The following is a 19,815-nucleotide window of genomic DNA, read 5'->3' as shown; positions in this document are numbered from 1 at the left end:
AGGGCCAGCTGGGACTCCTGCCCCGCCCCCACGCCTCCCAGCTGTGGGGACCTGGCCCCAAGCTCCCGGTCAGCTGTGCCCTGTCCCGCAGGTGCCATCGCCAGCACTGAGGTGAAGCTGAGGCTCCAGGAATTCCTCCTGTCGAAGTCAAAGGAGCCCACACCAGGCGGCCTCAACCATTCCCTCCCACAGCATCCCAAATGCTGGTAATGGCCCCTGGCAGGCATGGGTTGCAGAGGTGTCCTGCTCAGGGGCTGCTTGGCTGCAGGATGGCAAGGGGCTCCTGGCCTGAAGCCATATAGGGGCCCTGTAATCTCTCCTAGGAGACGAGACTCCCACCCCTGTTTGTCTCCTCGCTGCCCTCCCCAGGATCCATTTCCTATCCCCATGTGCAGTGGATGTTTCATAAATGTAGATTGCTTGGTGGCCGGTCCAGCTGGCTGGGTGATAACCTACATCTGTTTCCATCCCCTCCCTCCACCCTGCAGGGGAGCCCACCATGCTTCTTTGGACCAGAGTTCCCCTCCCCAGAGCGGCCCCCCTGGGACGCCTCCCTCCTACAAACTGCCTTTGCTTGGGCCCTACGACAGCCGCGATGACTTCCCCCTCCGCAAGACAGGTGAGTGAGTACAACCTGGCCTCCCAGGATATGGGGGGGGGCAGAGGTGGGAATGTGGAGGGGCCAGGCTAGGCTGCAGGTGTGTCCGTTTGTGTGCGTGTGTCTGAGCCCCGGCTGCCTTCTCCCCAGCCTCCGAACCCAACTTAAAAGTACGTTCGAGGCTAAAGCAGAAGGTGGCCGAGCGGAGAAGCAGTCCCCTCCTGCGTCGCAAGGACGGGACTGTCATTAGCACCTTTAAGAAGAGAGCTGTTGAGATCACAGGTGCCGGGCCTGGAGGTAAGGGCTCCTCTCCTGTCCCTGTTCTGAGGGCCGGGGAGTGGGGGATGGCTCCGGGCAGGCCCAGGTGACAGCCACTTCTCCCGTAGCGGCAGCCGTGTGTAACAGCGCGCCAGGCTCCGGCCCCAGCTCTCCTAACAGCTCCCACAGCACCATCGCCGAGAATGGCTTTACTGGCTCAGTCCCCAACATCCCCACCGAGGTACAGGCCTGCCAAGGGCTGGGCGGGTGGGCCAGAGCTGCTTTCTGTCCCGTCCGGTCTGTCTGGCTGAGAGTGCCCAGCAGGGACCCCTCTGCCTGCGTGGACAGGCTAGAGGGACCTATTGCCCCGAAGTGGGATCTGTCCCACGGGCCTCTGAATGGCTCTTATCTCTCAGTCCCCCCAAGGTGGGGCTTGGTGCAGGAAGCGGGGCGCCATTCAGAGCCCTCAGCCTTGGCCCCAGGTGGCCCCCCTTTGCCTGCTCTCATGCTTGTCTCTCCCAACTGCTCCCCAGATGCTCCCCCAGCACCGGGCCCTCCCTCTGGACAGCTCCCCCAACCAGTTCAGCCTCTACACGTCTCCCTCTCTGCCCAACATCTCCCTAGGGCTGCAGGCCACGGTCACTGTCACCAACTCGCACCTCACCGTAAGTACGGGGCACATACCCTGTCCTCCCTCTGGTGTTGAGGTCTTCGGTCCTGGATGCCCCCGGCTGGGGCTGTTGTCCTCCCAGGGTCCTGATGGAGATCAGATGGCCCTCCTGCAGAGCTGGGGGTGGGCAGAGGGTAGGTGAGGGATGCTGGTCCAAAGTCAGCAGGACTGGGGCCAGTATAAACCCCTCCCTCATCTCCATCTCCTCTCCCCAGGCCTCCCCGAAGCTTTCGACGCAGCAGGAGGCCGAGAGGCAGGCCCTCCAGTCCCTGCGGCAGGGTGGTGCGCTGACGGGCAAGTTCATGAGCACATCCTCTATCCCCGGCTGCCTGCTGGGCGTGGCACTGGAGGGCGACACCAGCCCCCACGGGCACGCCTCCCTGCTGCAGCACGTGCTGCTGCTGGAGCAGGCCCGGCAGCAGAGTACCCTCATCGCTGGTGAGTGGGCGCAGCTGTCCGAGGAGGGGGTGTCAGCCCCCCCCCAATTCTGAGGGCTCAAGGAAGGACCAACTGCCAGGGAGAAGTAGCCAGGGATACTTACCAGCCCTGTCACAGCTCCCCTCCGTGGCATCATTGATTTCTTCCATATTCTACAGACGTTATTGAGCACCTACAGCCGGCCAGGCACTGTTCCCAAAATCTGCCGTCGTAATGGAGCTCACATTCCAGAGCAGTGCTGTCCAGTAGAAATATAATACGAGCCGTATGTGTACTTTAAAGTGTTCTAGTGGCCACGTTAAAAAATGTAAAAAGGAACAGGTGAAATTAGTTTTAATAACATATACTTAACTCAGTATATCTAGGATACTATCATTTGAACATAAAATGAATATAAAGAGTTAGCAATGAAATATTTTTTATTTATTTTTTTAAAAAAATAAATAAATTTATTTATTTATTTTTAATTTTGGCTGCGTTGGGTCTCCGTTGCCGCGTGCAGGCTTTCTTTAGTTGCAGCGAGTGGGGGCTCCTCTTGTTGCGGAGCACAGGCACTAGGCACGCGGGCTTTAGTTGTGGCATGTCGGCTCAGTAGCTGTGGCTCGTGGGCTGCAGAGCGCAGGCTCCATAGCTATGGCGCCTGGGCTTAGCTGCTCTGCAGCATGTGGGATCTTCCCGGACCAGGGCTTGAACCCATGTCCCCTGCATTGGCAGGCAGATTCTTAACCACTGTGCCACCAGGGAAGTCCAGCAGTGAAATATTTTACTTTGTTTCATACCGTCTTTGAAATCTGGTGCGTATTTCACACTTAGAGCACATCTCAGTTGAGACAGGCCATGTTTCAAGTGCTCAGTGGTCACGTGTGGCTGGCAGCCATGGGATTGGACAGCACGGCTTTGGACAGTCAGCCCATAAGTAGCTGGTGGCATCAGAAGAGGTTCTGCTTAAAAGACACGTGATCCTGGCCTCCAGGCTTCCCAGCCGGGGGTGGGATCCTCCACGTCCATGATCAGGGAGGCCTTGCAGTTGGGGACAACTAGTCATTGTTCATGCACACGGAGGGCCCGAGACTATACGTGCTCGTAAGTGAATCCAGGAAGTTTTGCTGGAGGTGGTGGCTCTGAGCTGCGAGACTGTTCAGTTGTGGGGAGGAGGAGGAATGGGGCTCAGGTTTGGGGGCAGGGTGCTCCAGGCCCCTCGCAGGTTTTTCCTGAGTATGGAGGCGGCGCTGTTCCAGAAGGGGGAGAGTCTCGGGGTGGGAGTGGGAGCCTGGCGCCCTGACAGTGATGGTTACTTCCCCCTCCCCACTACCTCCACAGTGCCGCTCCACGGGCAGTCCCCGCTGGTGACGGGTGAGCGCGTGGCCACCAGCATGCGGACGGTGGGCAAGCTCCCGCGGCACCGGCCCCTGAGCCGCACTCAGTCCTCGCCGCTGCCCCAGAGCCCCCAGGCCCTGCAGCAGCTGGTCATGCAGCAGCAGCACCAGCAGTTCCTAGAGAAGCAGAAGCAGCAGCAGCTGCAGCTGGGCAAGGTGAGCCGGGAGAAGCAAACATCCAGGGCCGTGCTGGGGTCAGGACACAGAGGGTGCCGGGCTGGCAGGGGGCTGGCAGGGGGCTGACACCCAGGCCGCTCCCCAGGCTGGGGCTGACACCCAGGCCACTCCCCAGGCTGCATCAGAGGAGCCGCCTTGCCTTTTTCTAATTCACATCAAAGGTCTGTACGGGCTGGGCCGCTGCCTGCCGGGGAGAGAGGAGGGAAGGATAGGACCTCCTGGGCCACAGGCTGCACAGCTGCGCCCCCTCCCAGCTGCTGTGCCTCCTTGCTCTGTTCCTAGATCCTCACCAAGACTGGGGAGCTGCCACGGCAGCCCACCATCCACCCGGAGGAGACAGAGGAGGAGCTGACAGAGCAGCAGGAGGCCTTCCTGGGGGAGGGAGCCCTGGCCATACCCCGAGAAGGCTCCACGGAGAGTGAGAGCACACAGGAAGACCTGGAGGAGGAGGAAGAGGAGGAGGAGGAGGAGGAGGAGGAAGAGGAGGAGGAGGAGGAGGAGGAGGAGGAGGACTGCATCCAGGTCAAGGATGAGGAGGGCGAGAGTGGTGCTGAGGAGGGGCCCGACTTGGAGGAGTCCAGTGCTGGTTACAAAAAGGTGTCCCCTCCGCCCCGGCCCTTGATCACCACCCCTGTGTCCTCCCTCCTATCTTTCCACCTTTGCCCTTCCCTCTCCCCAGTCTGCAGTTTCCAGGCTGTGCAGGAACAACTTTTTAAGAGTGAAAGGGGAGCAGGAAAGAGACAAGGGGCTGTGGAAGGGAGGGAGCTGCTTGTGCCCCGTCTGCCAGCCCCTCCCTGCGTCTGGGACTGCCCCCGCCTGTCTGCTTCAGTGTGTGTGTGTGTGTGTGTGTGTGTGTTTGCACGCTTGCGAGCGTGCACGTGCACGTGGTCTGTGTATATCTGCATTTCTGCCTGCGTAGGGCCGGTTGTGCGTCGGTCTCTGCGTGCGTGTGTACACACACGCCCCCGCTGTTACTACAGTCTGCCCTGGTGCCTAGCACGCACTCCATTCATTGCGGACACAGCTGAGCCCTCCGGGCCTGACTCATCCCACCCCCTCTCACACCCCCGTCCCTCCCAGCCTCTTACCTCAATGCTACTCCGGTAGCATGACTCATCACGTTCCCCCCCCACCCCCCATCTCTCTCCATCTCCTCGGAGATGGAGATGAAGATGGCTAAGGCTGGAGTGTCTCCTGTCCCTGGGGGGAGGAGGTGATACAGAAGAGAAGGGCTGGATTCAGGCCCTCCCCCTGGGAGGCCACCTGTCCTCTCTTCCATTTCAGACTAAGCCTCACCCAGGCTCTCTCCCACTCTCCTCCTTCCCAGGTGTTTGCAGATGCCCAGCAGCTGCAGCCGCTGCAGGTGTACCAGGCGCCCCTCAGCCTGGCCACTGTGCCTCATCAGGCCCTGGGCCGCACCCAGTCCTCACCTGCTGCCCCTGGGGGCATGAAGAGCCCCCCGGACCAGCCCACCAAGCACCTCTTCACCACAGGTGAGCCCCGCACCCGCACGAGCTGTCCTCACATCGTGTGTCAGGGGGCCTGTGCATGGCATCCAGCCTTGGGCATCATGAAGAGAGAAGATACAGCCCCTGCCCTGGAGAGATGGCCAGGGCCCCTCAGAGCGTCCCGAAGGGAGGGAAAACAGGCCTTGGCTCCCTCCCTCTGCACCACAGCCACCTGTGGTAGTGGTGGCAGCCTCTGCCTCAGTGGGAGGGTGGTGAGTGTCCCTACCTGCTGGGGCAGCGTCTTCTTTCAGGGGCCCACCCCACCACTGCTGAGGGACCACCAGTGGAGGCCTAGGTGGAGGGAGCCCACTGCCTCAGTTTGGTCCTGCTGTTCTAGCTCCCTCTCTGCCCTGTGAGGTTAAATATGAGGCCTCAGTCCATTCCAGAAGGCTCTTCCATGTGAAACTGCCCTGTGCTGGGCTCTGAGGGGGCACAGATGCTTGAGGACGGTGTTGGGGGGTAGAGGGGCAGCACACAGGGGCTGTGACGGCGGGGGAAGGAGGATGTGCCATGAGGTCAGAACCGACGGGGGTGTCAAGGGCGGCCTGCTGGAGGCTTGAGGAGCAGGGAGGCTTTTGACAGGCGGTGATGGGGGAAAGGAATTTCATGAAAAGAAGAGGGGCAGGTGTGTGGGAGGGCCGCTGGGGTGCCTGTGAGGAGGTGCTGGGACCAGGGTGGGCTGGGGAAAAGCTCAGTGAGCTCTGCTGAGGATGGCGGGGGCCAGGCTGTCTCACGGCCCAGAGCAGTGCTGGCTGACAGGTGTGTCTCTGGCCCAGGTGTGGTCTACGACACGTTCATGCTGAAGCACCAGTGCATGTGTGGCAACACACACGTGCACCCCGAGCACGCTGGCCGGATCCAGAGCATCTGGTCTCGGCTGCAGGAGACAGGCCTGCTCAGCAAGTGTGAGGTAAGGGAGCCCCTCCTTCCAGCCTCCACCTCAAACCCAGCGAAAGCCTTTGTGTTTCCCCTGTCGGGGAAGCCTCTGTCTGGGTCTCTTTCTCATTCTCTCTTCAACGCCTGACTTCAGGGCCAGGCCCCCCAGGCACCTCCCAGTTCCATCCCTTGTAGCCTGGTTCCCCCATGGTCCCCAGCTGAATGGAGGAGGGTCCTGGACTGGGGTCCCTGGGGGACCGGGGCATACTTTCTCAACAACCTTTGGATCTCCCGAGGCTAGAAAGTGGCTCCGTGTGCCCCAGGCTGTGGGGCAGAGAGAGGGGCTGGGCCTCGGGGGAGCTGGGCCTGCGGTGCCGTCCCTCTCACCGGCCTCTCTTCCTGCTCTCCCCTGGCAGCGGATCCGGGGTCGCAAAGCCACGCTGGACGAGATCCAGACGGTGCACTCCGAATACCACACCCTGCTCTATGGGACCAGCCCCCTCAACCGACAGAAGCTGGACAGCAAGAAGCTGCTCGGTGAGCTGGCCGGCCGATGGGGGCGGCGTGGGCCAGGCCAGGTCTTCTGCCCCGGTGGGACGGGGGCTGTCAGGAAGACCACCACTGGGGTAGGCAGGTGGGTTCCCGTGGGCGCAGTTGCTACATTGCACGCCTCCAGAGGGCGCCATTCACACAGACTACAACATGCTGGTGGGATGTGTGCAGGAGGATGGGAGGTGACAGGTCAGGCCTGGTGATGGGCTTTGCCCTTCTCCCTAACCTGTCAGGCCCCTTTTTCTCCCTGCCATTTGCCCCAGAGGTAGGATGCCCCCCCCAGGATGGGGGACAGACATCTCCCAGCTGGCATGGGCTGCAGAGGCCTGTCGTGTGCTGGGGCCTGGCCGCCTTTTTCTGTGATTGAGTTTACTGCCCTCTGCACACCCCAACCCGCGGCTTTGGCGGTTGAGGCAACTTCAGAAGCTCTGTTCCTCTTCCCTGCAGGCCCCATCAGCCAGAAGATGTACGCCATGCTGCCTTGTGGGGGCATCGGGGTGAGTAGGGCACCTGCCAGTGGGGATGGGCGGGTGGTGCTCCCAGCTCCAGCCCCTCCCTTCCTGCCCACCACAGCTGCACCCCCATTCTCGCCCTCCCCCTGCAGGGGGCACGCTGAAGCCTGCTCTCCTGCCCCCGCAGGTGGACAGTGACACCGTGTGGAATGAGATGCACTCCTCCAGTGCCGTGCGCATGGCGGTGGGCTGCCTGGTGGAGCTGGCTTTCAAGGTGGCAACGGGGGAGCTCAAGGTGAGTGTGTGTGGGGCCTTGGTCTTGTTGCCTCAGGAGAGGGGGATGGGGGCAGCCGTGGCTTTCCTGTCGGTAAGACACCATCCTCTGTAATCTCAACTCTCAGGTGTAGGTGTGGGGAGGGCCAGCTGGGGGGTGAGGGGTAAAGAGGGAATGACCAAGAGGCGCTAACGTCTGTGCTGTCATGGGTCTCATGTGGCCCTCGGCTGGCGTTCCTAAAGGTTGTGGGATTGACGCTTATGACTTACGTTCTCGTCCTGGCTTATGCTTCTCTCCTGTGTCCACCCACTTCGTGGCTACCTTGCCCGCCTGCCTGCCCCTTGTTTCTGTCCCTCCGTCTGTACCTCTCCAGAATGGTTTTGCCATCATCCGGCCCCCAGGACACCACGCAGAGGAATCCACAGCCATGTGAGTGCCACCGCAGCCCTGCCCCAGACCCACTGCCCTCACACCGTCTCCCTCTCAGCAGAGCTGATGCGCGTGTATCCGTGAGCAAACGCCCACTAAGGCTGACGACCTGCCCTCTTCTCCGCTCGCCCCCCAGGGGATTCTGCTTCTTCAACTCTGTAGCCATCACCACCAAACTCCTGCAGCAGAAGCTGAATGTGGGCAAGGTTCTCATCGTGGACTGGGTAGGCAGTGGGCTGGTGGGACCAGGGTCAGCCTTCAGGAAGCCTCCACCCCAACCCCACGCCCTCTTCCTCAGGTGCCCGTGCTGGGGCTGTTAGCGCAGCCTTCACAGTCCCATGGGGCCCCCCTTAGTGGAGACTCGAAGTGCTTTTAGCCCCTGGTCCACCTTGGCCCCCAGCCCGCAGCCTTGAGCAGCCGAGGAGATTTTCTACCTTGAGTGGTAGAGACAGCTCCTGCCGTTGCTAGAGTCCCTCTTGACTGAGGGCTGACCGTGTGCCAGACACGTGGTGCTGCTTTGCGGCCGCCTTGCTACCTAAGTAGTAGGATGTCCATTTCGATAAACAGAGACACTGGGCTGTTGGGGGACTTACCCAACCAAAGTTACTTAGCTTGGGATGTTGGTACTGGGTTTCAGATCAGGCCTGTGGGCCCCGGCATTTCTGCTCCTGCTGCCACGCTGTGCTTCTCCGCCCCTGCCTCTCACAGCAGAGGGAAAGGCCCCCACCGCTCCCTGTGGGGAGCAGGCCTCAGCAAGGAGGGATCTAATCTCTTCGAGGGATCTAATCTCTTGCCCCTGTCGCAGGGCTTGCCCCAGCTTGGGCTTCAAAGTTCATGATGTTGGGTTCTTCTTCAGAATGCATCTGTTTGCTTCCAATTCCTGACTAGCCGTACTGTTTCCCTCCACACTGCTGAGCAGAGTGGGCTCGCAGGGAGATCCACCACGTTCGTTCCCTGGCTTTGTGTCTCCTCTGTGCAGTGCCATGTCCCGGCCCGCAGACCCTGGTTAGAAAAGCGTGGGGTGATTCCGTGGCGAACAGAACACAGATGCCCTGTAGCTAGTGGTGGGCTGCACCCCCAGAGTCCACCACAGGGTCGGGGTGAGCCAAGCAGAATTCTGACCTTTGGGTCAGACCCTGGGCCTTTTCCCTGACGCTCCCACCCCTTCCCACTAGGACATTCACCACGGCAACGGCACCCAGCAAGCGTTCTACAACGACCCCTCCGTGCTGTACATCTCCCTGCATCGCTATGACAATGGGAACTTCTTTCCGGGCTCTGGGGCTCCTGAAGAGGTACAGCTCCTGGGCTCAAACGTGGGGCTCTCGGGGAGATAGCAGAATGGGACCTGGCAGGGAGCCATGGAGGCCCGTGGTGGTGCTGGTACCTGGGGAGTCTGGGCTTCTAGTGGGAGGACCACGCCAGCCAACTGCCCCTCCATGCAGAACAGAGGTCAGTGGAGTGAGGGCTGGCGGCAGGGCTGAGGGCGGGGCAACGTCTGGGATCCCCAGGCAGTGAGAGTAACCCCTCCCCCACCGTGCTGCCAGGTTGGCGGAGGGCCGGGCGTGGGGTACAATGTGAACGTGGCATGGACGGGAGGTGTGGAGCCCCCCATCGGAGACGTGGAGTACCTAACGGCCTTCAGGTGGGGACTGAGAAGAGCCGAGGGAGGGGTGGGAACCGCCGGGCCCTGCCGTGGGAGGGGCAGAAGGCACTCAGTTCCGCGTGGGTGGAGGGGGTCGGCTCTGCGGGGGGCAGAGCCACCTGCCAGCGTCAGCTTGGGCCCTCCCTTTGCAGGACAGTGGTGATGCCCATTGCCCACGAGTTCTCACCTGACGTGGTCCTGGTCTCCGCCGGGTTTGATGCTGTTGAGGGACACCTGTCTCCGCTGGGTGGATACTCTGTCACCGCCAGATGTGAGCCTGTGCGGGCACCGAGGGAGGCTCTGGAGCAGTGAAGATGGGGTCAAGTGGGAGGTTGGGAGGAGGGTTGAAGGCAGGTCTAAGACTTGCAATCATCCTGGCAGCATCCTCCCACTCTCCCTCTGCCAACCCTGGCCTCGAGGGGCAAGCAGGTTGGGGGGAGTATCTCCTCCAGGAGTTGTAGGGATGGAGCTCGCTGGTCCCTCATGTTTCAGTGGTGGTTTTTCATGGTGCTCCTTAGGAGACGTGTAATTGGATCTTTTTAGCCTCTTATGTTTTGTCTTTTATGGAGCATTTAGTCCATTGACACTGAATTTTATTATGGATATCTATTTGGGTTTAAATCCACCATCTTCTTTTGTGCTGTTTGTCCCATCTCGTTTCTTTTTCTCTCCGTTCTTACCTTTTCTTGAATTGAGTTTTTTCTTTAACCGTTTCCTCTTCCTCCCTTCACCCGTCCCTAAAGGTTTTGGCCACTTGACCAGGCAGCTGATGACGCTGGCAGGGGGCCGGGTGGTGCTGGCCCTCGAGGGAGGCCATGACTTGACCGCCATCTGTGATGCCTCTGAGGCCTGTGTCTCCGCTCTGCTCAGCGTGGAGGTGAGGGGTGCACAGCGGGACTGGGGGAGGTGGGCCAGTAGGCCAGGGGGTAAGGGGCCAGCGAGGGAGGGTCCCTTTCCCGGGTCAGGTGGCACCGAGGGCCCTTGGGGAGGTTTTCCTGATTCCTGAGGACAGGTGGTGGCCAGGGAAGGCTTTCTAAATAGAGGTTTCCCCAGAAGGGCTATGCTTGCCCCTGTCACGGGGCTGAACGGCGGGATGGTTAGAGGGGCAGCCACTCTAAGCCTTCTCTTCCTTCCCCTGCCAGCTGCAGCCCTTGGACGAGGCAGTCTTGCAACAAAAGCCCAACGTCAACGCAGTGGCCACGCTAGAGAAAGTCATCGAGATCCAGAGTGCGTGGGCACAGGCAGAGGGACTCAGGGCCCAGCTTGCCGAGGGGGCGGAGCTTGCGTGACGCCAGGGCTAGGGCTGGGGGTGTCCGTACGTTTGGGGGTTTCTGGCTCTCCCTGACCCCCGGCCCATCCCTCATCCACAGGCAAACACTGGAGCTGTGTGCAGAGGTTCGCTGCTGGTCTAGGCCGTTCCCTGCGGGAGGCCCAGGCCGGTGAGACAGAGGAGGCTGAGACTGTGAGTGCCATGGCCTTGCTGTCGGTGGGGGCCGAGCAGGCCCAGGCTGCTGCAGGCCGGGAGCACAGCCCCAGGTGAGGTGCCCCCCACCTCCCTGCCCTCGCCCAGACTGCTCCCCCCCATCCTGCATTGCTTCAGTGCCCTTCTCTGTGCTTGTGCCCACAGGCCGGCAGAGGAGCCCATGGAGCAGGAACCTGCCCTGTGACGCCCTGGCCCCCACCCCTCTGGGCTTCATCATTGTGATTTTGTTTATTTTTTCTATTAAAAAACAAAAAGTCACACATTCAACAACGTGTGCCGTGTGGGTCTCTCTCAGCCTCGCCCCTCCTGCTCCTCTAAGCTGCCTCAGGCCCCCCCTTCCCCCCCGCCCCACCGTGGCCCATGTCTCAGCTCTAGAAGTTTGCGCCCTCTGTAGGGCGAGGGGTACCCTTTCCAGCCCTTCCCTCACGTTGTACCCCACACCCACTTCCTGCATTCTGTCTTTGTCGCCCTTGGAGCTTGGGCCAGCTCAAGGTGGGCCTGGGGCCCAGATAGCACCTTCCGGTTCTGGGGTCCCCCTGAGTGAGGAGGGAACAGTAAGTTTGGTGCCTTGGCTTCAGCTGACTTAGGGGGAAATGCCTTAATTTCACCCTCCTCCCCTCTCCAGCCCCAGGGGAGGATCCGGAGGGTCCCTCTACAGTCTAAAGATGTAGAGTGGAGGGGAGGTGGGCTCCCGCCCTGCGATTCTCACTCTTTTCCCCCAGTGTCCTCACCATCTCCACACAGACCCCTCTCTCCTCCTCCTTTCTCCTGGCCTCAGCACGGAAGGGAAGCTTTGTGCTCTAGGATATGGGCCTGAGGTCTGCGGGCAGGGCTGTCTTGCTTTACCCTCCTCAGGGCCTATTTCCCCTTCTCAGGGGCTGGAGAGGGTGAAAGCGTGTGGGGGGGTTTGGAGCTGCACTCCTGGGTTCTGAGGGGCCAAGAGGAGGCACGGAGCCAGGCCTGCTCTCCATCTTCGGCCTCCCTGACCCTCTGCTGGCACAGTCTGGGGAGCGGGGAGAAGGTGGTCCCTGCAGGGGGGCTCCAGGCTGGTGAGAGCCCCCCTGCTGTTCAGGACCAGATTTCCCCAGCCATCCAGCATGCTGCAGGCAGAAGGGTCAGTGGCCCACCTCTCTCCTGGGGCCTTTGGCTTTGAAGCCTGGGGATGGTGAGTGGGAGTTCTAGAAGGGCCAGGGCCAGAACCCAGGAGTCTGCCCTCAGCTGTAGCTTGCCTTCCTCCTGGGCTTCCTCTGTGGGCCACCAGCCCAAGGGAACTAAGACCAGGATGGGGCTGGGCACTGCCCTTTCTCTTTCCCAGAAGCCCTGCTGGCCTTCTTGTTTCCAGGGCTAGGAGCCCACAAGGCTTCTAGCGAATGCTCTCCAGCCTGTGGGAAACCAAAGATGGGAAGCAGCTCCTAGGGGGCTGAGTCTTCCTCCCTCCTTCTCCCCAACACCGCATAAACTTTCTTTCCTCCCGTCCCCAGGGCTCCACCAATCTGTTTACATATTTATTATCCTAATGGGGGCCTGAGCAGTGTTGAGGGAGCCAGGGGAGGGGCAGGAGTCCCGCCACCATTGGTTCATTGTGCGCTTGTGTCTTGTTAGTGTGTTCTAGATCCTCCTGGGGGATGGGGATGGGGCTGGGCCCAGTGTACCAGGCCTCCCCATGCTGAGCCCCAGCTCCGGGCCGCTTACCCTCCCTCTCCCCACGGCCGGTCTGGTTCTCACGTAAACCCACTCCTTGCTTTGTCTCCTTGGACATGGATTTCAGTTAAGTATTTTGTAACCCGTTACACTGTGTGTCCTTGTGTAAATAAACTTGTTTCTGGCACCAATGTCTCTGTTCTCTGGGCTCTCAAATGGAGTTGAGGGTCTCATTCCCCCTCCTGGCCAAAAAAAACTACTCTTCTTTTCTCCAGCCCATGGACTAGCCAATTTAGGGAACAAGAGGCTGGGGTGGGAGGGAGTGGGATCTCTGTCCTGTGGGTTAAGAACAAGGTTTCACTGAACGTAGCCACAGCATCTCCTGGAACCTCTGTGTGGCCTACGTGGTGATGATGGGGAGGGGGCCCAGGGCTGAAGGTCTCCCTGTTCCTTCTGACTCTCAGTCTCTGGGGGCACAGGGTCGAAGCGGGTGCAGAACAGGTGGCCTGACAAGGGTTCCACGTGCAGCCACACAGGCAAGTCCAGTGGAGATGTGCACAGAGTCAAGAGAGGAGTCCAGAGGTGTGGAAGGGCTTTATTGGGGCTGCTCTGAGCCCCTCACAGTGTTACAGGAACCCACTGGTCTCGCTGTTGCCTTTGCCCTTTGGGGACTTGGGAGGGAAGGCAGGAGGAGGACCAGCCTTCCTGGGAGAGAGAAGGCCCTTCTCTGGGGCTGAGACCAGGTGGTGGGAGAAGTAGAAAATTCACCATGAGCAGGGCCTGTTGGGGGCTGGAAGGGGACGGGGCTGCCTCCTCGGAGTGTGGAGGTCACGGAGTGTGGGCTTTGTGTGAGGGAGAGTGGCTGTAGGAGGCACCTAGAGTTAGGAAGAGCGGATGGGTGGTGCTTCCTGGGCACTGAATGTGTGCACCAGCCAGGGTACGAGGGCCAGGACCAGGCATGGCCAGAGGGTATGCTTGAGGAAATTGAAGATGTAGAAAAGGCTGATCTGAGGCGGGTAGCCCAGCCAGTCCAGGGGGCCCAGCAGTCCCATGGCCAACACAAGGCAGGCTAGCTTCTGGCCGTGTCCCAGGTATGCCCGCCGCACCTGGGCATAGCAGGGGGAGTGAAGGGCGATGCCCAGACCCAGGGCGGCCCCTGAGTCGCGGCTCAGAGAGGCAAAGGGCCGGCTGTCCAAGTGCACCCACTCAGGCCGTTCACACCACTTAGAGGCTAGGTTGATGGACCTGTGGGGAGCAAGAGTCTTTGCCAGGAGAGAGATTCCCCTGGGTCCTAGAGGGCTGATGGCTCTCCACCCCTTTGGGGCCTACCGCCATGTTCTGCCGTGACCCCAGAAGACTCGATGTTTGTGAAAAGCTAATGTGTCCCGTTTTAGCTACAACCAACCAGAGACCCACCAGGCCAGGTATAGGTGAGGCAGGACTGACCCCAACTTGCCCAAGCGTCAAAGCAGGACTTACCAAGAAAGATCCAGGCCCAGCGTAAAGAGGGTCCAATAGATGAGGCTGGCACCCAGCAAGAGGGCCAGTGAGGTCAACCCGTAGAAGCTGAGCTCCCGCTCCGTGGGCACCCGGGGGGTCATCAGCCAGCCCAGGACAGCACCTGGGGAAGTGGGGTGACAGCACCTTCAAGGAGTTTGGGGATGTGACCCCCACCCCGAGCCGCAGGGTAGTTTGGCAGGAGAAGGGGGGCCTTGGGGTTGGCTGTACAATGGGAAGATCGTACACTGGTCCTCCCACTGCCAATGGCACCCTCTGGGTCCACCCTGTTGCCCCAGTTGCTCACCAGTTATTAGGCCAGCCAACACCTGGTGAGGGAAATGTGCTAAGAGGAAGACCCGCGACAAGCCGACCGCCAGCAGGAAGGTGCAATAAGCCAAGCTAGGTATCACCCTCACCCAGCGGCTAAAAAGAAGACAGGCAAATGGTTCAGAAGGTGTCCACGCACAGCTGGGCTTCCCTCAGCACCCAGGCACCTCACAGTTTGACCAAATGCCCCAGGGTCTGCAGAACTCCAGCTCCCAGGCTGCCCTGCTGCTGGGTCTTTTGGGTCCAGGGTACCATCACCTCTGCCCCCGTTGGTGGGCAATGCCAAGGTGTACCTGTGGGTCCGAGTGGCCACTTGGGAAGAGATGGCCGTCATTATGGGCCAAAGGGCTGCTCCTGTGATCATACAGTGTCCGGAAGGGCTGCCTGCCAGGGGATTCAGAAGCTTGTGGTGAGAGGACGCGGGTGGAACCCACGTGCCCTTGGTGATTGCTCAACACAGCGGCCTCCCCGTGGCCGAGGGGAGAGCCTTCCTCCAGCACTGACCCTTAGCTGCCTCTGCCCTGAAGCCTTCTTCGTCCCCGCCTGAGGCCACTGCTCTCAGGCTTCTGCCTTGACCTCGGCTCTTGGCTTTCCTCTATACAAGGTGGACAGCTGGCACACTGGCACGGCTGCTCTTCTCCTATAATTCAGCATGGTCTTCCCTGGGCTTCTTTGTTCTCTGGCCCAGTAACTGAGAGGCTGGGCCTCTGATTAGGTTGCCCCAGCTAAAAAGTACTACCAAACGCTCACCGAACCCTAACCACATTGGGAGAGGGAAGTTTGAGGCTTCTCACCTGGACCAGTTTCACAAGAAGAGGGGAACTGGTGAACCTGGGCTGGAGCCTGGCTGTAGTACCCAGACTCATGGACCCACCAAAAGGGCCTGTCTCCAAACAGAAACCTAGAAGAGAACAGATGCAAGATGCCATTCCACGCACACAGAGCCAGGGGAACGGGGGGTGTGGCAGGACACCTGGCGTACTCTGGAGGGCGTACAGGCTGGAGTCAGAAAGGGTGTCCAGTTCTGTGCCATTGCCTTGCCAGGGTTTTTTACCCTGGAACAGGAGAAAGCATGCTATTTGTTTTAAAGGGATAAGGAGGCAAGAGATTGTGGTGTGTGCATGTGTGTGCTCTGAGATGCTCCGAAGTCCCATTCTTAGCCCTCCCGCCGCAGGGCCAGCTCCGCTCTTGCCGTCTATAAAGAGCCCAGGACCTGCCCCTCGCCCTCCCTCCCCAGACCCTCACTGACCCTCCTGCTTCCCCTCTCTCCATTTCCCAAATTCCAGCCTGAGTTACTTAGGTAAGCCTCTCGTGTTTGAAAATGGGAGTGGGGAATGGACAAGGAGGCTGGGAGAGAATAAGGAAGACAAAAAAGTTCAAAATCCACTGGCTTAGCCAGGTGCTTCACTGGACCCTGGGAAACACACTGCAGAGGCTGCTGTGGCCAGAAAGAGAAAAGGTGGGAGAGCAGAAGAGATGATGGCAGGAAGCCAAGTGCTGGTGAGGGAGGTGCGGAAGGGACTTGCCTCTCCCCGCCAAAAAGTGAGCCCGGATCACGCACCAGATGCTCAACACATACTTAGGAAATGAATAGGGGCTCTGCTATGTGGGGGGTGTTAACAGTGTCTACCCAAGGGGGTGGTCTTAGGGGAACAGGACTAGAGAGGAAGGCTTATACAGACTCTGAGGAAGGAGGGCACAAAGCAAAGAGCAATTCAGTAGGAAGGAAGTGATCAGACAATTGCTTTCCGTTTACAGCAGGGATGACGCCCTGGCTGAGAAGAGTGGAAGGGAAGGTATTTTGTTTTTCAGCAAGTCATTCCAGCCCATCCATTCAAGTGTCTCCTATGAACCTCCCTTCCCTCCCCCAGGCTGGAAATCTGGCAACAGAGACAGTGGTGAGGGATGAGGGGAGGTGCAGCTGCATGCCCAGCGGGAAGTATAGCTCCCTTCTGCACCCAAGAGAGAACAGGTGGCACAAAGAGATACAACCCAAGGACCCCACCCACTTGCCTGGGGTTCCTGGCTTCTAAGTCTGTGTGCAGAGCCTGCTAGTGAATGAAGGGGAAAAGGGAGAAGAGACAGTGCTCCCTGGAAGGCAATGCTTTAGCCCAGTGCTTTTTGAAATTTACTGTGCACACAAATCGCCTGGGGTCCTTGCTAAAAATGCAGATTCTGATTCAGTACCTCTGGCGTGGGGCCTGAGATTCTGCATTTCTAGCAAGTTTTCAAATGCCCCTTGTGCTGCTGGCCATGGTCTGGGGGACCACACCTTAATCTGCAAGACTTTTCTGTCCTTAGCCGCTAGTGTGAAGCCTGGCACAAAGCATGCTTCTTAAAAACTATGTCAAATAAACGAATGAATAAATGAATCAAAGAGTGAGTTGAGAAGCAGGACTTTCTGCTACTTAAGTCACCACGGATGCCTGTTAAAATACAGATTCCCAGCCCCTCCCCTGGAGTTTCAAAATCAGTCTGTCTGAGGTGGAATGGGGTATTTGCATTTTAAATATGCCCCCTTAGGTGATTTCTCTGATCAGGCCCGTTAAACACTAGTTTAATGATTAGGATGGGGACTCTGAGGTCCAAGATGCACAAAGATGCTCATAGGGGAAAAGTCAGTGGCCACGGGGTAGGGGTGGGAGGTCTTAAGGCCATGGGTTCACTGTCGGGGGGTTGGGGGGAAGCCAGGCCTTTGAGGCAGCTGACGAGAGAGATCAAGGACTGCACAGGGCTCAGGGCCTTTGGGGGTGGGGGACCAGGACGCCGGAGGGCTTCGCTGTCTCACCACTTGAAGACGAGGTTGAGCCACTCGGTGATGAGGCTGATCCAGAGCACCGCGATGCCCACCCGGCGAGAGGCGTAGTAGGCCACGGGAAAGTAGAACAGAAAGAGGCTCTTGGGGTCGCCCAGAAAGGTGACCCAGAGCCACACGTTCTCCAACCAGGGCAGCTGGTTCTGCAGCGCCTCCGCCATCGCGATGCCCGCGCCCAGCGTGGACTCCATGGCGACCCCGCGGCCGGCCCGGCCAGGGTTTGAGCTAAAGCGGAAGCCAAGGAGTCCAGGCGACCAGGAAGCAGCTCCTCACGGCCCTCCAAAGCCCACCCTTCGGATCCGAGGCCCCGCCCCCTGGCGGTGGCCCGGAAAGCCCCGCCTCCCTGCCCCGCCCCCGGCAGCCCCAGGCTCGCGCGAGCCAGGCCTCCTGCCGGTGCCGTTTCCTCCTCCTGGGCTCTTCCCGGGCCTCCCTCTCTACTGGGCAGCGCAGGGGACAAATCTTTTCGAAGGCGTTTCCGCAGAGCCCCACGTGGCTGCTATTGCCGGCACGTGGGCAGAGGGCGTAGAGGCGGCTCCAGCTGCTGTTCCGGGTCATGGGACAGACTAACCTGAGAGTCGGCGGTGCGTCCAGGATCCCTCCTTTACTTCTGTGAAGATGGATATGTAATATCCCGGGCCAGGATTCCTTCCAGACCAGACCTTTCTCCTCCAGTACCGCTACCCTCCAAAAATATTTCGAGATCTCTTGGAGAGAAGGCTAGGGACAACCCCTGCTCCGGGGAGCCAGGCATCCCTGGTCGGCGCTGAAGCGGGCCCCTACGTTTGCACACACAGCTGGCTAATCGGTACACGCCTTCCTCCCCCAGCCCAAGACTCTCCTGCTTGAATTCCTCTGCTGTTGATTTTGGAGGCTGACAGATCAGCCTCTTGATTTTGAGGGGTCATCCCTAACGGCTTGAGAGTTGTTACGCATAGCACAGTCTAAATCACCCTTCCTCCCAGTTCTGTGCTCGCCTTGCCCCTCTCCTTTCGTCATCTTGTCATGTTGCCTTCCAGAACCCCGCTGGGCAGATAAGCCATGAGACAGTAGCTGGGTTGGTAAAGGAAGAGGAGAGGCGACAAAAATTGGAATAATCCTTTGGAGGAACACACAGAAAATAGAAATCTCAGCTATTCTAGGTGAGGTCTTGCCTAGAGGCAGAGGTGAGGTGGGAGGAGACTGGTGAAGTCGTTCCCTCCTACCTCAAGCAACTTTGTCCTTGGAGAGTTTTTGAGGGGTGAAAATGAGAATGTAAATTTGGGTTCTTCTTGGAAAGAGATTAATTTCACTAATTAAAAAGGTGTGGGGAAAGGAAGCTAGATACAAATCTCATTTTGCTCCCTTGCTAAATGTTTTTCAATTGCCCCTAGGAAAAAGCCTAAATTTTCTTAGTCTTTGAAAGTTTGCTTGGCCTCTAGCCACGACAACTTTTACCAGCCCAGTCCCACATTCTGTTTCATGATATTTCTGAGCTACTTTATGCTCCCTGAAATCACCAAGCTCTCTCCTTTTAGGGGTCCTGACGTCTGCAGTTACCTCTGCTTAGAACGTAGCCACTCTTTCCCTGCTTGTCTTCCAGGTCTCAGATTTTCCCACTTCTTCCAGGAAGCTTTTCCTAACAGTGCCTGGCAGTCATTTATGAGAACCTATAATCACAATGTTATATAAAAGGTGGAGTGGCAGTTACGTATGACTTGTTATGGGGTAGACGTGAAAGTTCTCTGGAAAAACCCAAGTATGAGGGAGCAGTATGTTTATTTCTATTACAATGATTGTACTAATATGGGCCCAACTTTAGGAAGTTGATGTCTCTTGCAAGGCAAGGAAACACTTTTGAAATTTGTTCAGGTTAAGTAGTGCCAGGACTGGCCCTTTGCCTCCCTCTCTTTGCCTGTCGTTATTCATACATGAGGCTCTAGAATTTCTTTAGTGGAAGGGTAGGTGGGTTAGGGATGGCAACTGGTGATGGTAGGGCTTGAAAATGCATCTGCATCGTACTTACATGTTAAGAAAACTGTTTCGTATATTAGATAGTCATTAATGGGGGGCCCAAAACTCCTGCCCCAAGGCTCCCTTTGTCAATACCATTGCTCCTCATTCTGGCTCTTTGCCCGGTTTTCTAGAGGAGAGGGCAAGATGGGAGATGGGGAAGCATCTTGAGTTCCAACAGTGATGGGTGATCACGGAGGAACTACCATTTATTAAGGATCTACTACATGCCATGCATTTGTACACATTATCTCATTATCTCCCGCTCCTCCTAACTACTCTGTGAGGTATTATCTAATATAGCATAGCAGTAAATAGCACCGTCTTTGGAAACAGGTAGACCGGATCCTTGCTAGTTGTGCGACCCTGGACAAAGTTTAGTCTAAGACTTAGTTTCTTCCTCTGTAAAATGAGGATACTGATTCCTACATCGAAGGGTTGCCGGATGCTCAACAGTGATAATACAGAAGGAATAAAGAAAAGAATCAGGCTTAGTAATTTGCTCAAGGTCATATAACTCAGTGGAATTCCGATTCCGTTTTAGTTAACTCTACAGCCAATGTTCTTTCCACTACCACTTTGTAGTTAGGTGTAACCGTTTTGAGCAAGTTTAGTTAAGTCTTCTGGGCCTCGGATTCCTCATTTGTAAAATATAGAGTTCATTCATCAAACCCTTGTGTCAAGGTGTGCACGTAATGGAGACTGCAGTTCCCTCCTCCCTCCCCTTTTCATTCCACGTAGGTCATTTATCCTTAACTTCTAAAATGGACCTTGCAAGCCTGTTACAAACCAGGCGCAGCCGCACAA

The 19,815-nt window shown here is 58.2% G+C and overlaps 2 protein-coding genes across 5 annotated transcripts in view; one reads left to right on the top strand and one right to left on the bottom strand.

The window, feature by feature from the left end:
* Positions 1 to 11,006, top strand: part of HDAC5 (histone deacetylase 5) — a 35,151-nt gene extending 24,145 nt beyond the window's left edge. For all 3 annotated transcript variants that reach the window (XM_060083002.1, XM_060083004.1, XM_060083003.1), the window contains 22 exons: positions 92 to 206; positions 489 to 619; positions 749 to 895; positions 985 to 1,097; positions 1,390 to 1,521; positions 1,742 to 1,964; positions 3,285 to 3,496; positions 3,800 to 4,114; positions 4,845 to 5,010; positions 5,802 to 5,935; positions 6,318 to 6,438; positions 6,901 to 6,950; positions 7,093 to 7,200; positions 7,553 to 7,608; positions 7,745 to 7,832; positions 8,784 to 8,903; positions 9,156 to 9,253; positions 9,406 to 9,524; positions 9,997 to 10,130; positions 10,396 to 10,480; positions 10,624 to 10,789; positions 10,881 to 11,006. In XM_060083002.1, coding sequence (XP_059938985.1) covers positions 92 to 206; positions 489 to 619; positions 749 to 895; positions 985 to 1,097; positions 1,390 to 1,521; positions 1,742 to 1,964; positions 3,285 to 3,496; positions 3,800 to 4,114; positions 4,845 to 5,010; positions 5,802 to 5,935; positions 6,318 to 6,438; positions 6,901 to 6,950; positions 7,093 to 7,200; positions 7,553 to 7,608; positions 7,745 to 7,832; positions 8,784 to 8,903; positions 9,156 to 9,253; positions 9,406 to 9,524; positions 9,997 to 10,130; positions 10,396 to 10,480; positions 10,624 to 10,789; positions 10,881 to 10,920 — 2,873 coding nt within the window. In that variant the 3' untranslated portion in view covers positions 10,921 to 11,006. The remainder of the gene's footprint in view (positions 1 to 91; positions 207 to 488; positions 620 to 748; positions 896 to 984; positions 1,098 to 1,389; positions 1,522 to 1,741; positions 1,965 to 3,284; positions 3,497 to 3,799; positions 4,115 to 4,844; positions 5,011 to 5,801; positions 5,936 to 6,317; positions 6,439 to 6,900; positions 6,951 to 7,092; positions 7,201 to 7,552; positions 7,609 to 7,744; positions 7,833 to 8,783; positions 8,904 to 9,155; positions 9,254 to 9,405; positions 9,525 to 9,996; positions 10,131 to 10,395; positions 10,481 to 10,623; positions 10,790 to 10,880) is intronic.
* Positions 11,007 to 12,952: 1,946 nt separating this feature from the next.
* On the bottom strand, positions 12,953 to 17,310 carry G6PC3 (glucose-6-phosphatase catalytic subunit 3). 2 transcript variants are annotated; one of them, XM_060081429.1, is made up of 6 exons: positions 16,993 to 17,309; positions 14,999 to 15,105; positions 14,498 to 14,588; positions 14,182 to 14,300; positions 13,857 to 13,998; positions 12,953 to 13,622 (listed from the first exon to the last, which is right to left on the bottom strand). In XM_060081429.1, exons 1-6 carry the CDS (start codon positions 17,208 to 17,210, stop codon positions 13,259 to 13,261), a joined length of 1,041 nt encoding a protein of 346 aa, XP_059937412.1. In that variant the 5' UTR covers positions 17,211 to 17,309; the 3' UTR covers positions 12,953 to 13,258. The 2 variants fall into 2 exon arrangements, with proteins under 2 accessions (XP_059937412.1, XP_059937413.1); XM_060081430.1 differs by lacking the exon at positions 14,182 to 14,300 and having other exon boundaries at positions 13,500 to 13,622; positions 16,993 to 17,310.
* Between the last annotated feature and the right edge of the window lie 2,505 nt (positions 17,311 to 19,815).

Source organism: Mesoplodon densirostris, chromosome 18 (assembly GCF_025265405.1).
Source record: "Mesoplodon densirostris isolate mMesDen1 chromosome 18, mMesDen1 primary haplotype, whole genome shotgun sequence".
Lineage (NCBI taxonomy): Eukaryota > Metazoa > Chordata > Mammalia > Artiodactyla > Ziphiidae > Mesoplodon > Mesoplodon densirostris.
The sequence above is the reverse complement of the archived record's forward strand: the minus strand, read 5'-3'. Positions and strand labels throughout refer to the sequence as shown.

Bases quoted from the DNA above. Each gene is read 5' to 3' on its own strand.
- G6PC3 (XM_060081429.1), bottom strand. From the start codon at position 17,210: ATGGAGTCCACGCTGGGCGCGGGCATCGCGATGGCGGAGGCGCTGCAG. The intron at 15,106-16,992 runs GTGAGACAGCGA...GTTCTCTTCTAG, and splicing joins CTCAACCTCGTCTTCAAGTG to GTTTCTGTTTGGAGACAGGC. The intron at 13,999-14,181 runs GTGAGCAACTGG...CCACTTCCCCAG, and splicing joins GTTGGCTGGCCTAATAACTG to GTGCTGTCCTGGGCTGGCTG.